This window comes from Hypomesus transpacificus, chromosome 5, assembly GCF_021917145.1.
Source record: "Hypomesus transpacificus isolate Combined female chromosome 5, fHypTra1, whole genome shotgun sequence".
In the NCBI taxonomy this organism is placed as follows: Eukaryota; Metazoa; Chordata; class Actinopteri; order Osmeriformes; family Osmeridae; genus Hypomesus; species Hypomesus transpacificus.
The window spans coordinates 5,893,982-5,906,777 of NC_061064.1; the positions used below are offsets into that span (position 1 = coordinate 5,893,982).

The 12,796-nt window shown below is 47.3% G+C and overlaps 5 protein-coding genes across 5 annotated transcripts; 1 reads left to right on the plus strand and 4 right to left on the minus strand.

The window, feature by feature from the left end:
- Positions 1–70: 70 nt before the first annotated feature.
- Positions 71–2,362, minus strand: zgc:193711 (uncharacterized protein LOC569781 homolog). The gene is made up of 4 exons (XM_047020525.1): positions 2,200–2,362; positions 1,140–1,180; positions 881–906; positions 71–684 (listed from the first exon to the last, which is right to left on the minus strand). The coding sequence occupies exons 1-4, from the start codon at positions 2,229–2,231 to the stop codon at positions 307–309; spliced, it is 477 nt and encodes a 158-aa protein (XP_046876481.1). The 5' UTR covers positions 2,232–2,362; the 3' UTR covers positions 71–306.
- Positions 2,363–2,559: 197 nt separating this feature from the next.
- hspb2 (heat shock protein, alpha-crystallin-related, b2) lies at positions 2,560–6,542 on the minus strand. The gene is made up of 4 exons (XM_047020522.1): positions 6,456–6,542; positions 5,281–5,692; positions 3,803–3,993; positions 2,560–3,296 (listed from the first exon to the last, which is right to left on the minus strand). Exons 2-4 carry the CDS (start codon positions 5,372–5,374, stop codon positions 3,069–3,071), a joined length of 513 nt encoding a protein of 170 aa, XP_046876478.1. The 5' UTR covers positions 5,375–5,692; positions 6,456–6,542; the 3' UTR covers positions 2,560–3,068.
- Positions 6,543–6,703: 161 nt separating this feature from the next.
- Positions 6,704–8,837, plus strand: cryabb (crystallin, alpha B, b). The gene is made up of 3 exons (XM_047020524.1): positions 6,704–7,119; positions 7,465–7,587; positions 7,742–8,837. The coding sequence occupies exons 1-3, from the start codon at positions 6,940–6,942 to the stop codon at positions 7,931–7,933; spliced, it is 495 nt and encodes a 164-aa protein (XP_046876480.1). The 5' UTR covers positions 6,704–6,939; the 3' UTR covers positions 7,934–8,837.
- A 595-nt stretch (positions 8,838–9,432) lies between these two features.
- Positions 9,433–10,807, minus strand: c5h11orf1 (chromosome 5 C11orf1 homolog). The gene is made up of 4 exons (XM_047020664.1): positions 10,689–10,807; positions 10,156–10,408; positions 9,900–9,969; positions 9,433–9,827 (listed from the first exon to the last, which is right to left on the minus strand). Exons 2-4 carry the CDS (start codon positions 10,375–10,377, stop codon positions 9,622–9,624), a joined length of 498 nt encoding a protein of 165 aa, XP_046876620.1. The 5' UTR covers positions 10,378–10,408; positions 10,689–10,807; the 3' UTR covers positions 9,433–9,621.
- Positions 10,808–10,979: 172 nt separating this feature from the next.
- Positions 10,980–12,478, minus strand: mia (MIA SH3 domain containing). The gene is made up of 4 exons (XM_047020246.1): positions 12,194–12,478; positions 11,646–11,779; positions 11,369–11,479; positions 10,980–11,249 (listed from the first exon to the last, which is right to left on the minus strand). Exons 1-4 carry the CDS (start codon positions 12,309–12,311, stop codon positions 11,226–11,228), a joined length of 387 nt encoding a protein of 128 aa, XP_046876202.1. The 5' UTR covers positions 12,312–12,478; the 3' UTR covers positions 10,980–11,225.
- Between the last annotated feature and the right edge of the window lie 318 nt (positions 12,479–12,796).

The following is a 12,796-nucleotide window of genomic DNA, read 5'->3' on the forward strand; positions in this document are numbered from 1 at the left end:
TGGACGAAAGAAAGCTTTACACTTTCCATACAATTAACTAGTACAAACAGCAAACACATTAAATAACTTTCAGACGATTTTTTTTTAATAAAACATGGATGGAGTTATTTGATATATATCTTATACACATAAATAGTAAAATGATTTCACACAAAAAAATTATGAATATCAAGATTCATTCTGTCACACGACTGAATATAAGAAGTAGGATAAATAGAGTAATCCATTCAATCATCTAGCAATCATGGGTGAGGTCTTCATAAAAGTCGTAGATAGAAAAAGTCTATGTGTGTGTGTTGGTCAATTCTACACCACAACTGGTTTGTGTTGGGTGGTGTGTCCGGGGCGGGGGCTGCTGGGTCTCGGTTGTTGTTGGCGTTTGGGTGTTTTCAGAGCACCAGGGGGGATGAGGATGTCGGCGGGCAGGGAAGTGGGCTTCACAGGCGAGGGGCTGAACTGGCGCTGCAGGCTGGTTAGTTTTTGGTTGAGCGTCTCGCCCCTGGGAGTAAAGTTTACGGCGGCATATTCTGTATGCTGCTCATCTGAGGGGGACGGAAACTTCCTCCCTCCGCCGGCGGCCGGATGGGGCATCAGCTGCAGATCTGCATAGAGAATCCCGTCAGAGTCCTGTCTCTGCCTCTGGCCCTCGTCAGGAACATCGTCATATATGTGGACGTCCGGGACCTGGGTGGTGTGTGTGTGTGTGTGTGGAGGGGGGGGGGGGGGGGGGGGCAAAAACGACAAAGAAAAGTAAGACAAACGGAGATGGAGAGAAAGTGCCACCAGAATATGGTCATGACAAGTTATAATCATATGTCCATTATGGTCCAATAGAGACTGTTAATGTGCATCATTCAGGGAACTATAGAGAGAATCTGACCTGCTCCTGAGGCTCCACTGGATCACCTGACACACACACACATATACACACACATACACATCCACACATATACATCCACACACAAACAACAGAGAAAGAGAAACTGGATTTTAGTTCCTAAAATTAGCTACTTCCTTTCTATTCATCTCATGTCTTATCTCTCATCTTATGACAGACGTGGGCAGGTGGCTGCAAAAATAAACAACCTATACTGCAGGAAGATGAATTCTAAATAAGTTATGTCATGTGGGTGTCTCACCCTTTCTCTTCTTGTTTAATTTCCGGGGATTTACACCCCATCTGGAGAAAAACAACACACAAACAAACACACTGTGTTTAACTGTTATGAATCTGGAATAGCTGAATGACTCATATTTTGGCATGCTTCCATGTAGTGATGGGCACTCTGACTCTTTTTCGTGAGCCGGGTCGTTTGACTCAGCTCACTGAAAAGAGACGGCTCTTTTGGCTCCCAAACGGCTTAAAAAAAAAATAAAAAATGTTTTAACTATGACTTTGATAGGTGTGAAAACAATTCAAATTCAATTACTAAATTAAATCATACTCTGACTTAACCACAATTTCTTTAAAAATGCATTGATTTGTTATGGTTCTCCTCCGAAATTTCGACTCATGGTCTGAGTGTGTGTGAGTTGGCTCGGCCCTCCCTCATGCAGTATAATTGACAGGTACAGAATGTGAGGCTGATCGTGTGCGCCTTTAGGCCTACAAGTATTTTTTTGTTGTTCTTTGAATTAGTCAATTAATTAAATACAATTAAAATTCATTACTACAAAATCATTTAATTTCTATAGGCTATATTAATCTATTAAAAATAGAGTCGGCTCTTCAAATATGCGAGCCGGCTCCTACAGCCGGCTCATTCGCGAACGTCCCATCACTAGTTCCATGGCACCATTCATTATCTATTCCAATCTATTCCATGGTCGCCCCAAGCAGGTCATCAACCACACTTTACATTTGAAACATTCTCGAAAACAGCTAGCCAACACAATGACAGTCATTAATGATTGTTGAACAGATGGATCAATAACAGCTGCCGAAATTAGGTCAAAGATCAAATTCCTTAAGTTGGCAAATGTACTACTTGGCTCCAACTATATAGTTTACAATGACTGACAATGGTGAAGCTAGGTATATAACCCAACAGCATTTTAGTGGAAACATTTCCGTTAGACTACAACCACTTACCACCTCAACATTTTACAGGACAAAAACGCTTTACCAGCGATTAGGTCTAAAAATAAAAACGCAGCTTATTCAAGGTGAATGTAAAGTTTAATTTGACCTATGCCTACCTGTCGAGTGTTGTGTTCAACCCGTTGCCCATAGTCGTTCATCACCAGTAAATCCCCCGAGCCACTTTCGTTGAATTCGGTTTTGTTTCCGTGTTCAATGCAAATACCTGTTCAGTGAAGGAGGAGCGAACTGCAGGTGTAATGGACTCGGTGTGGGAATGGTGTGGGGGGGACGACCTTGTTAAAGTGGTCTGGACTTTGCGCCTGAATGCAACACAAACACACACACACGGCTACCTACAGTTTTTTTCTGTCGTAAATCACTGTTGTCAACGATTAACTAAAGATGTTTATCAACAAATTCATTATTTGAAGCAGTACGCCTATGGTGTTCAAATGACTGAATACAAATTCCAGATGTCAATTTGTCTGTCGGATTTTATTGAAGCATTGGGAGGTAAGCGCTCATTGAGATTGTAATGTCAAATAGATCACATAGAATTGTGCAAATAGGCTGCTACAAAAATGGACTTGCTTTAGAGGCCTGACATATTAAACGCAGACAGTTAGTATACCAGACTACTTTTTATTATCACAACTCTAAGTCAAGCACGAGAGCTACGGACATAATCTGTGGGAGGTGATGTTCAACTGATGGACTGTGTATCCATCAACCACAGACGCTGTTGGTTAGAGCGGTGTGTTCATGAACTGTGCATGTCAGGACAGCAACACCGTAACTCAACCCTTCCTCTCTCCCAGACCTCCAGAAGGGGTTTGGAGCTTCCGGAACGTTACGGGTGAGGTGACACGTCCACTCCCAGTGAGGTCCTTTCCAGATCATCTTGGGATATTTCAGATGTTTTCAAACCTCTGGTTGGTGGGACAGTCCAGCCGCTGGAGCCTCATTTGCAGAGGCCGCTTCCCTTCTAGGACTTCTTAGGGGCCTTGGGGGCCTTGTCGGTGTGTATGGTGCATAGGTGTGTGACGGGGAGCTCGGGGGTGGCTCTGGGGCTGGACATTGTGAGGATGCCGTCGTGTGACACGCGGACCTGGAGCAGGAGGGGGTCCACACCCGCAGGCAGGATGTAGGCGCGTGTGAAGGACCGACTGACGAAACCGTGGGCGTCTTGCTTCTGGGAATGATTTCCTGTCACCTGACGGAAGACGGAGAGAGAGAGGTCAGAGGTCACGGTCGGAGGTGAAAGGACAGGTGCCGCGATAGAGTGTGTGGTGTTCTGTTTGCGTGCTCGCTACCTGCCCATTCTTCCCCTTCTATATTGTTCGTCTTTCGACCATTTGTCCTTATTCTCTTTCTTTTCAGTATGCCGTTGTAACGGACGTGGTCTTGCTCCGTCCGGGGTATACGGGCCGATGTTCGCCCCTCGCAGGGGTCGAACACGGCATCTCTGACTTCCCAAGCGCGACCACTACCAGCTACGCCAACGTAAAACTAGCTATTCGTTGACGCAGGTGGCCTGTTTACAAACTTGAGGAGTGAGTTTAGACCGATAACCACCGGCTAAACCGTCTCCTCTTACCCTCTCTTGCCCTCTCTCGCTTCATCATCCATTCTTCCTATCATCTTTTTTGTCTGTTTGAATCTATTGACTCCTTCTGTTTTCCACTCCTCCGTTCTCTCTCAACACCTCTCCTCGCTCACCTCCAGCAGGTTGTCAACAGTGCGCACGGTGAGCTCGTCGGGGGTAAACTGGCAGACGTCCAATTGAACGCGCCACATTCCTGACTCCTCCTCTATCTGTGAGAAGCCCCGCTCCAGCTGCTTGGTGATTCGTGGACGTACGTAGTATCCATGGTAGAGGGTGGGGGTCAACAAGTCCTGTGGAGTTAAGGCTATGGAGCAGAGAAGTGGGGCGGAAATCAAAATCAACAGAAATGAATGTATACAGGGGCGGTTCTGTGTGTGTGTGTGTGTGGGGGGGGGCAGGGGGGGGCAGTGCCCCTGTGACAACAAGGTTGGACCCCCTTTGTGCCCCCCTAAATGTAGAGTCTGAATAATTATAAACATGCTCTTTTGCCCGTGAATGCCTGCAATGCAGTGTAGAAAACTATGTGACAACAATAATGTTTAATGTAACTGCCCCCTCTAACAGTACAACTGGCCCCAGCTTGGCCACCCTAGTTGAAATAGTCTACAACCTCTCCTGAATGTATAGGCCTAATAAAAAAAAAAAACAGATCCATACCAAAAAGTGACAGTCTGGCCTTTGAAAAGGAATGACATAAATGAGGTCATTTGAATTTAAATGTAAAATGAGAGTGCAGAGGAAGTATTTAGTCAAAAAGAGGAAGTTAGCATATCACAGGTGTTTACCCAGTGCGGAAGGGAATACAAGACCAGTCCAGGGAATTAGAGCCAGTCTCCAATATCAGTGGAATCCAAAATATTTACATGTTATCTTTTGAGCAGAGTGGACCTCACCCCTGCCCCAATGATCTCTGTGTGCTGTCAGTGTGTGTGTAGGCTATACTTAGTTTCCTGTCTCACTGTTGCATCAATACGGTGTATATTTACATCCCTAGTCTCCATGGCTTTAGTGCTATGACGTCTCAATACATGGTTGTCTCTCCCACTCTCCTTAACTCTATCCCTTTGTGTTTGTATGTAAACGGGCTCTGTGGTTTGGCTTGTTTGGCTCTGGGGAACTAAAAATGGTTTGATTGTGTGTGTGTGTGTGTGTGTGTGTTGGAGGTTAGGCCATATCTATTATACTAGGAGAATGTTCCAGGCTTGCATATCTGACATAGCTTATTAAGGGGAACCCCATTTAGAAGGAGCTTCTATTTTTACACACAGATTTGCCCAGGTCAGTGTAACTGCAGCTCTCCTTCTTAAATACACACACACACACATACAAACACCTACACACACACACACACACACACACACAGACTGACCAAATTCTGAGAACAGAGGACCAGCTGATGATGACATCGACAATGAAACAATTGCGACACAAAACCTCACACTCCACCATATCACATCCTCAGCGGTGTTACTTCACCAACTCAAACACACACACACACACACACACACACACACACACACACACACACAAGAAACACACAAGTCAGTGAAACTCAAGCAAAGACACACACACACAAACGTCAGGTTCCTACCCTCTCCGAATGTTTGGTCGTAGATACAGCTTGGTGAGTTGAGCTCATACTGGGTACTCATAGGATACGCATGTGGGACCGTTCGCTCTGCCATTCTGCAACACAATGAGAGGGAGGGAGAAAGAAACAGAGAGAGAGAGAGAGAGAGAGAGAGAGAGAGAGAGAAAGAGGAAAAGGGCAGACAGGGAAAAGAAAGTCCAGAGACAGAGTCGACACAAATTAAGTGCCACAAGATTTGAAGACAGCAAGTGAGAAAGAGGGGGAGAGAGAGGGGGGGACAGTCAGAGGGAGAGAGAGAAAGAGGGAGCGAGAGGGAGAGGGTGGGAGAGTGAGATAGAGAAAGGGAGAGAGAGAGATGAAGGGGCACAGGTCTGGAGGAATGTCTGGCTCCAAAGGGATGGTGATAACGGCACTGTAAATAGAGAGGGAACACTGTGAAACTCTCACACTCTCTAACACAATTTTAGAACAGACTCAGTTAAGTGGACTCTAAAGTCTAGCGCACATTCAAATCTCTGTACTGTATGTCTGTACTACTGGATAAAGTGATTGATTTGAAAGGCTGGTTTAGTCTGGTACAAGTTACTACTACAGTTACTGGCAGATATCAGTTTAGCTTGAAATGTTGTATTTATCAATATAGAAAATGAGGGGTATTGTCTTGCTTGGTACATCTCTTTGCCCCAAAAAACACCTTCAGCCCAACTTGTGTCTGTTTGAAGATCATTGGTAGATAATTACATAAATATCCATAATTCCCTTTAGACAGATAGTAGCCTAAGGACTAACAGGTGATAGCTTGGGTTGTTAATAGCAGTCATATGCGCAGATAGTGATGCAGTTAGCAGCAACGTCAGAAGGGCTTATTAAGTTATTGCACGGCCCACGAACTGTAATAAGAATTTAGATGTAAACAAAAAAACAAGGGGAGAGAAACCCGACACACAAACACAAACACACACATACACACACACACACACACAAACACACATTCAGTACACGCACTTTGTTGCCAAAACTGCTAATCACCACAGTCCTATCCCACCGGACATCCAGCCGCCCCCTGTTGTCTCCTGGCCATGTCCACAGCCCTGGCTCTCTGTCTACTTTAGGACTAACTCTAATGCTCTGGCACTGAGGTTACATGCATACACACACTCACAAACGTTACACACCCAGACAGGGGCATTTCCTGGGCAGTGACCACAGGGGCATCAGCACTATTCACTGCCAGGGCATCACCCCATCATGGAGAGAGAAAGAGAGAGAGAGAGGTAGTGGGTGTGGAGAGAGAGGAGGATGAGAGCGATGACGGGAGAAAAACAGTTGACATCATTGTTCCAGAAGGATCAGACTGCTGGCAGGACCAGAGCTAGGGTGGTAGACGGAGGGATGGAGGGAGGGGCGCGAGACAGCAGGAGGGCAGAGGGCCCGAGGGAGAGGGGAGGGGGTCGGAGAGGGGTATATATGAGCCTGCTGGGAGAGGCAACAGCTGCATCAACCAGCTCCACGGTCCAGCCAGCGGAACCAACCACCAAACTTTCCGCAACGGCAACCCATCCCACCATAGTACCCAGAGGTCTCTCTCTCGTGCTCTTTCCTTTTATCTCCTTCATTCTTTCTCTCTCTTTCGCTCTCTCTCTCTCACGGAGCTGAGTCATGGATGTCCCTATCCAGTACCCCTGGTACCGCCGGGCCTTCTCCCACCGCATGCCTGACCTGTACTCCGGAGAACCTCTCCCAGACCTGGCCCTCGGCTGGCCCTTCACCTGGCCCTTACCCTGGATGAGGACTTCCTTTCCACGATGGCTCAACTGGGCCGATGGTGGCCACGCCGAGGTAAGACAGGAAGGGAGGTCACCTGACGCTTCCTGCTACCGTTAACTTCTTTGGATGGAAGGGAAAGAACAGAGCTGTGAACGAGCTGTACCGTTCTGTGTGTATGTGTGTGTGTGTGAAAGTGAGGGAGAGCAGGAGAGAGAGAGAAAGGGAGAGAGAAGCAGACACAATGCGAAACAGAGAAACCATTGTTTGTGTGTTTTGGGGTGGGGTGGTGGGGGGATTGTATTCCTGTGTCTGTCGTTGCCTGGTCAAACGCTGGTTTTGGACATTCAGCCCACAGCATTCCCCAAGCAAATACATAACCCTCTTGCTGTTTGTGTGTGTTTATTTGTGTGTATGTAGATGCGCGCCGAGAAGGATCGATACGTGATTAATCTGGATGTGAAGCATTTCTCTTCTGAGGAGATCAACGTCAACGTCAATGAAGACGTCATCAGAATACATGCCAGGCACGAGGAACGACAGGTCAGAACACACGCAGAGACACACACACACATTCACAAAAGGGCATGTGGGAGAGATGAATTTCAGAATATTGTGGACTACAAACATGGACTCTTACAACCCCCCCTCCCCACACACACACACACTCTTACGCCTCCTCTGTGTGTCCCAGCAGGATGACCACGGCTTTGTGACGCGGGAGTTTGTGAGGAAATACAAACTTCCCGGGGGCGTGGGTAGTGGTGATGTCACCTCGTCTCTGTCATGTGACGGCGTGCTGACAATCTACGCCCCTCGGGGCTGCGCTGGCCAGGAGCGAACCATTCCCATCACCTACGAGGATGCGGCCGCACCACAGAAGAAGTAGAGCCCATGCCCCGCTTCTGACCCAGTCTGACCTCTGACCCCCACCTGCTGCTTCCTGTCTGTCTCTGACTTCAACCCTTGTTTGTTTACAACAGAATCGGTGACAGCCATATGACTGAGGGCAGTTTTAGTTCATAAGAGTTTCACCTATTCTGTTCCTTCAGATCTCCAAAAGCTTTTATTGGGACCGGACCCTCTCCTAATGATTTATAGACCAAAATGGTCCACCCAATATAGCAAGAACACATTTGAATTTGATTGTTTCCATTTGATGGGGATGCATCAAACCAATCTCACATCAATCAATCTAACTTTCAAAATCATATGTCTATCAAACTAAGATTCTGAATGTCCGTCAGTCTACAGCCATAAAATGTGTGTTTATGTCCATTCTAGTGGCTTGACATTGGGTGCTCTGGTCTGGTAAGTGGTCGAGTGTTTGACTATAACAGGATATGGCCTGTGGGTTTTTTGCAACCTTTGTTCTAATTCTAATCTACTTACGAATCTAACCCCTGACACAAAGAAGAACACCTTTTCCTCAGAGCTGAACCCATCACCAATGCTGCCCTATACTGACGGGGTTTTGGAGAGACTGTGTCGCAAGTTATCACAAACCCAACAGATTGTAACACCTCTGAAATCCCAGTGCCACAGAACAACTTAGAACACTTACCATATCAAAAACAAACGTTCACGTGACTGTGTGCGGTTGTTATTCAAGTCGATCGATACGTGCACCTGTCGGCATGTATCGTGGGTTTGCATGTGAGTGTGTCTGATGCCTGCCTGAAAGTCTGCATTCCTGAGTGAGTGTGTGTGTTCAGTACATGGACCAGGGACCACATTGTGTTCTTCACTCCAGAAGAGGAGGGAGAAAGGGGGGGGGGATCAAAGGAGGGAAAGCTTGGGGGGGGACGGGACAGCGGAGAATAGGGCTGAGAAGGAGAGAACGAGAGCTGGGGAGGGGGGCAGGGAGGGAGGGCGGCAAAGCCAACAGACGCAGGTTTTGTCGGGGAATGGGTGAAAGACTGGGCTCCTGAAGGCTGTGACGGGGGGGGGGGGGGGGGGCTCAGAGCTGCTGAAAGTCTGGAAGCGTGTGAGAACGCGCGTGTGCGTGTAGATGTGGGCAGGCAAACGTGCATGGGTGTTTGTGCGCATGTGGGCCGGGGCTCCCGTCGTGAGCTGTGTTTGCTGATAAGGCTTCGTCATTCCTTTGTATCCAAGACAACCCCCTGCTGTATTAACCCATCAGTTCACATGTTAACTTAGTAGTCAAAAGAATAGACTAAGAATAAATGATGAACTACAAACGCATTGAGTCTGTGTCCTTTGTTTCATTTAGGCGGTAAGTGCTCGGAGAAAGCTCTATTACAATGACGGCACTTCCAATAGAAATAAACCCACATTTAACGTATTTTTGGGTGGGAAAGAGTTCTACCAACTCATGGAGCTCAAGCATTCGAGTACATTGGGAAACTTCAAACAGACTAACATTTTAAAGGGTTCCATTATTGTTTTTATTTACTTTCATTGTTTATATTGGTATATATAGTTGCTGTTTTTTTGGTAAAAAACCTAGGTTAGGTTAAAGAGGTAGGACTGCATTGTAAAAATATAAATGACAGATGCAAACCGAGACAAAGATTGTGTCCTTCCTGGTGAGGTGATGGTGGTGGTGATGAGGGGTTACTGAGGAGTTGAAATGGGGGCTTCAGTCTCGCCTGCCTGTGCCTGTAACTCAGGAGTTCTAGGTGTGTGTGACGTGTGTGTGCGTTCACGCAGAGAGGCCGAGGACGGGATGTAGTCTCGGCGGTAGCAGGACTTGGGAGGGCTGCTGGGAGGGTCTAACTCGGGCTGGTGACCCGGGAAACTCTTCACCTCTCTCCGTTCACCTGGAAGAACAGGGCAGGTCATTTACCTTTGTGTGTGTGCATTAGAAATTGGTCCAGGGTAGTTGTACTTACAGGTAGATATCGGTCTCCTCTCTTTTCTTTGGAAGGCTGAAGAATAGCTGGTTTCAAAGTAGTGAGAAAACTGTGAAGGTGGGGTAGGACTGATTAGGGCACCTGTGTGGTGTTTACAATGGAAACTCATTGGCAAAGCCATGCTAGTCTCAGAGGATATTTTTACTCAGCAAAAAAAACATGTGTTTGTCATTTTCAAGGGCAAACCATAAAAGCCACGGCTGCATTGGCTTTCCTCTGCCACGCAACCTCGTACCTGGGAAGGTAACGGACGTAATATCCTGTTATATTTGTCGTCTTTACGTTGTTCGACCCAGTTTCCTATCAAAGTTTTCGGACCGTAGGTATCCTCGTTTGTGCCACAGCGCCATCCGTACTGACGGAACTTGTCCTCGGGGCGCGCGTCGCTCCAGACTTCGCCTTGGCCAGATGCGCGCAACCCGTAGTGGAACGGGGGCGAGCTGAGTGGAAACTCCATCCTGCGGTCTTGCAACAGTGCAACTGATAGCCTACAAAGAAAGACAGACATCTATCCACTATTCTACTAGGGCATTCGATTACCACGTTAGTATTTAGGTCACCATGGTTTCAACTGCACTAACTAAACGCTATGGCTTTGACAAACAAAACAAAAAAAAGGCGAGATAAGTTAAAAAACGGCCAATTTTCAATTTCACATTTCCAAAGCAAATAGTAATAGATGTGTAAATGGCTTTAGACCTACATCAGTTACAAGACCATTGCATTCGTTGTCAAAGGTTTTGACAAGTTTGACGCTGCATTACTCACGTTCATCCAATGAATGAAACGCGCATTCCGATCGATAAAAGGGGCTACATGAAAAATAATTAGGCTACTGGTTGCTGGACCGTCCAGAGGCACCTCACTCGACACACCAGTAGGGCTGTTGTGTTGTCAGAGCATAAACTACCCCTGCGCGTTCTTTTGTTGACGCGCGCTTCCTTGGTGACGCACATGCAGGACATACCCAAAACTTTAAAGACGAGTATCATACAGTTCATTGGCAAACAATGGTAACGGCAGTCAAGGAATAAGTAAAGGTAAAGCATGACCAAAGACTTTTAGCAGCGCTGGTTCTTTATTTTGACCCAAAGAATGTAAACACTGACATTCATATCGGTTACGCTGAACGTTTCTCTGTTGAAGAAAAGCTGCTATATGTGTAGGCAAGGTAATGCTGAGAAGGCTCTGCCCTACTCTAAAGAGACAGCACGGATTGTTGGGTAACGTGTGGAAGCTTCCGAAGACATGGTTGAGCCTTCATCCATGACTGTAGAAGCGGTCTTAGGCTGATCTGCTGGAGCATCAGTTACAGTAGAAGTCCCATTTCTGCAGGAGAGGAGAGGGAAAAATAAGTGTGTGTGTCGTCATAAAAAGTGTGTGTGTTTTTTAGGGGGGGAAGTCATTGTGTGTGTGTGTGTTTGGTGTGTGTGTGTTTTTCCACCTACATCAGTCTTGACCTCAGTTGTGGCGGGCATGAGTGCGTGTGTCTCCTCCACCACGCTGCTGGGGAAATGGCCCAGACGAGCCTCCTGCTCTCCATAGTAGGAACCTTGTACCTGTTGGCACAAACACACTTCATGTGAAGGCTGAGCCTAGCCTAACCCTTGGGGGGAATTACATGGTTACACATCCTGCTGCACACCCACAAAAGAATAGTAATAAACCATTGCATTTATGCTCCACCCATAACACACACACACACACACACGTGCTAACACTCACACTGCCAGCCCAGAAGAGGTTTCCTCTGTCTTTCAGCATGGCGTAGACGTAGATCAGCTGTCCTTGTCTGATAGGGATGAACCTGCAGTCTCCAGGATAATAGTCCTCCAGGGCACGGGCTATTAGGATGGGGTCTGCAGAGACCGAACACTATCTGTAAAACTTGCCAACACTGAGTATATTTGCTTGAGTCTGTGAGCGCCTGGAGCGTCAAATGGACGGGGGTTTGCATGTTTCAGGGCAGTTTCGTTCATGTTATGACACCAGACAAGCTCAATCAAGCACAGGGGGGTGCATTTGAACCGATTTCAAATACGATTTGATCGCGCCTTAAAAGTGCAGAGCCTTCTCCGTCACAGCATTGCATATTTTGTCATGACCGATCAACTGCCACTACGGTTGCGATGAAAACGTTGGCATATAGTCGCCTATACATGGGTCAGCCCAGAGAGTGTTTTCAGGACTTCCAACGTGTGACACAGCAGAACCTAGAGGGCGGCAGGTGAACGTAGAGGCTGTTAAGATGCATTTGTAGTTGGTTTACTCACGGCTGCATTCGGCGTCGGCGCAGAGCTTCTTGTCGGCCAGTTTGGGCATCTGCCTCCCTGCCTGCGAGAGAGGCAGCAGGAGGCAGGCTAGCAGGACGAAGTGGAGAGCACACGGCATGGCTGGGTCTGAGGCTGGTGGCGGAGCAGCCTGCGGTTCTGTCTCTGGGAAGGAGAACAGACTGGGGGAGGGGGGGGGGGGACTTCTCACTCGCTCCGTCACACACACACACACAGTTCTGTTCTGTTCAGTCCTCGGCACAGCAGGTAAACAGGATGAGAAGTAGAGCGGGGGCCTGACAAGACAGACCTCTGGTTGTTCGAACCCCCTCGCCCCCCCAACCACCATTTCACCCTGAGTAACCCCCCCCCCCACACACACACACACACACACACTCTCTCACTCCTCTCCCCATAGCAACACACTTAACTCACTGTCTGAAGTCTAGAGAAGGCCCCACATCACATTTGATCATAGCGCTGGAATATGGTACTCAAAATTGCCTTTTTCTCCTTAGACACAAACATTTAACTGAATTTGACCAACAAAAGTGTAAATCTTGAGCAGGTCACCTTGTGCCAGCCCCCTCACACAAACTAGGACAG

Bases quoted from the DNA above. Each gene is read 5' to 3' on its own strand.
- zgc:193711 (XM_047020525.1), bottom strand. From the start codon at position 2,231: ATGGGCAACGGGTTGAACACAACACTCGACAG. The intron at 1,181-2,199 runs GTAGGCATAGGT...GTTTTTCTCCAG, and splicing joins TTGAACACAACACTCGACAG to ATGGGGTGTAAATCCCCGGA. The intron at 685-880 runs GTCAGATTCTCT...CACACCACCCAG, and splicing joins CAGTGGAGCCTCAGGAGCAG to GTCCCGGACGTCCACATATA.
- hspb2 (XM_047020522.1), bottom strand. From the start codon at position 5,374: ATGGCAGAGCGAACGGTCCCACATGCGTATCCTATGAGTACCCAGTAT. The intron at 3,994-5,280 runs GTAGGAACCTGA...TCTGCTCCATAG, and splicing joins CGACCAAACATTCGGAGAGG to CCTTAACTCCACAGGACTTG. The intron at 3,297-3,802 runs GTGAGCGAGGAG...GTCTTCCGTCAG, and splicing joins CTGTTGACAACCTGCTGGAG to GTGACAGGAAATCATTCCCA.
- cryabb (XM_047020524.1), top strand. From the start codon at position 6,940: ATGGATGTCCCTATCCAGTACCCCTGGTACCGCCGGGCCTTCTCCCAC. The intron at 7,120-7,464 runs GTAAGACAGGAA...GTGTGTATGTAG, and splicing joins CCGATGGTGGCCACGCCGAG to ATGCGCGCCGAGAAGGATCG. The intron at 7,588-7,741 runs GTCAGAACACAC...GTGTCCCAGCAG, and splicing joins CCAGGCACGAGGAACGACAG to GATGACCACGGCTTTGTGAC.
- c5h11orf1 (XM_047020664.1), bottom strand. From the start codon at position 10,377: ATGGAGTTTCCACTCAGCTCGCCCCCGTTCCACTACGGGTTGCGCGCA. The intron at 9,970-10,155 runs GTACGAGGTTGC...CCACCTTCACAG, and splicing joins TACGTCCGTTACCTTCCCAG to TTTTCTCACTACTTTGAAAC. The intron at 9,828-9,899 runs GTAAGTACAACT...CTGTTCTTCCAG, and splicing joins GAGGAGACCGATATCTACCT to GTGAACGGAGAGAGGTGAAG.
- mia (XM_047020246.1), bottom strand. From the start codon at position 12,311: ATGCCGTGTGCTCTCCACTTCGTCCTGCTAGCCTGCCTCCTGCTGCCT. The intron at 11,480-11,645 runs GTGAGTGTTAGC...TTGTGCCAACAG, and splicing joins ACCTCTTCTGGGCTGGCAGT to GTACAAGGTTCCTACTATGG. The intron at 11,250-11,368 runs GTAGGTGGAAAA...CCTCTCCTGCAG, and splicing joins CAACTGAGGTCAAGACTGAT to AAATGGGACTTCTACTGTAA.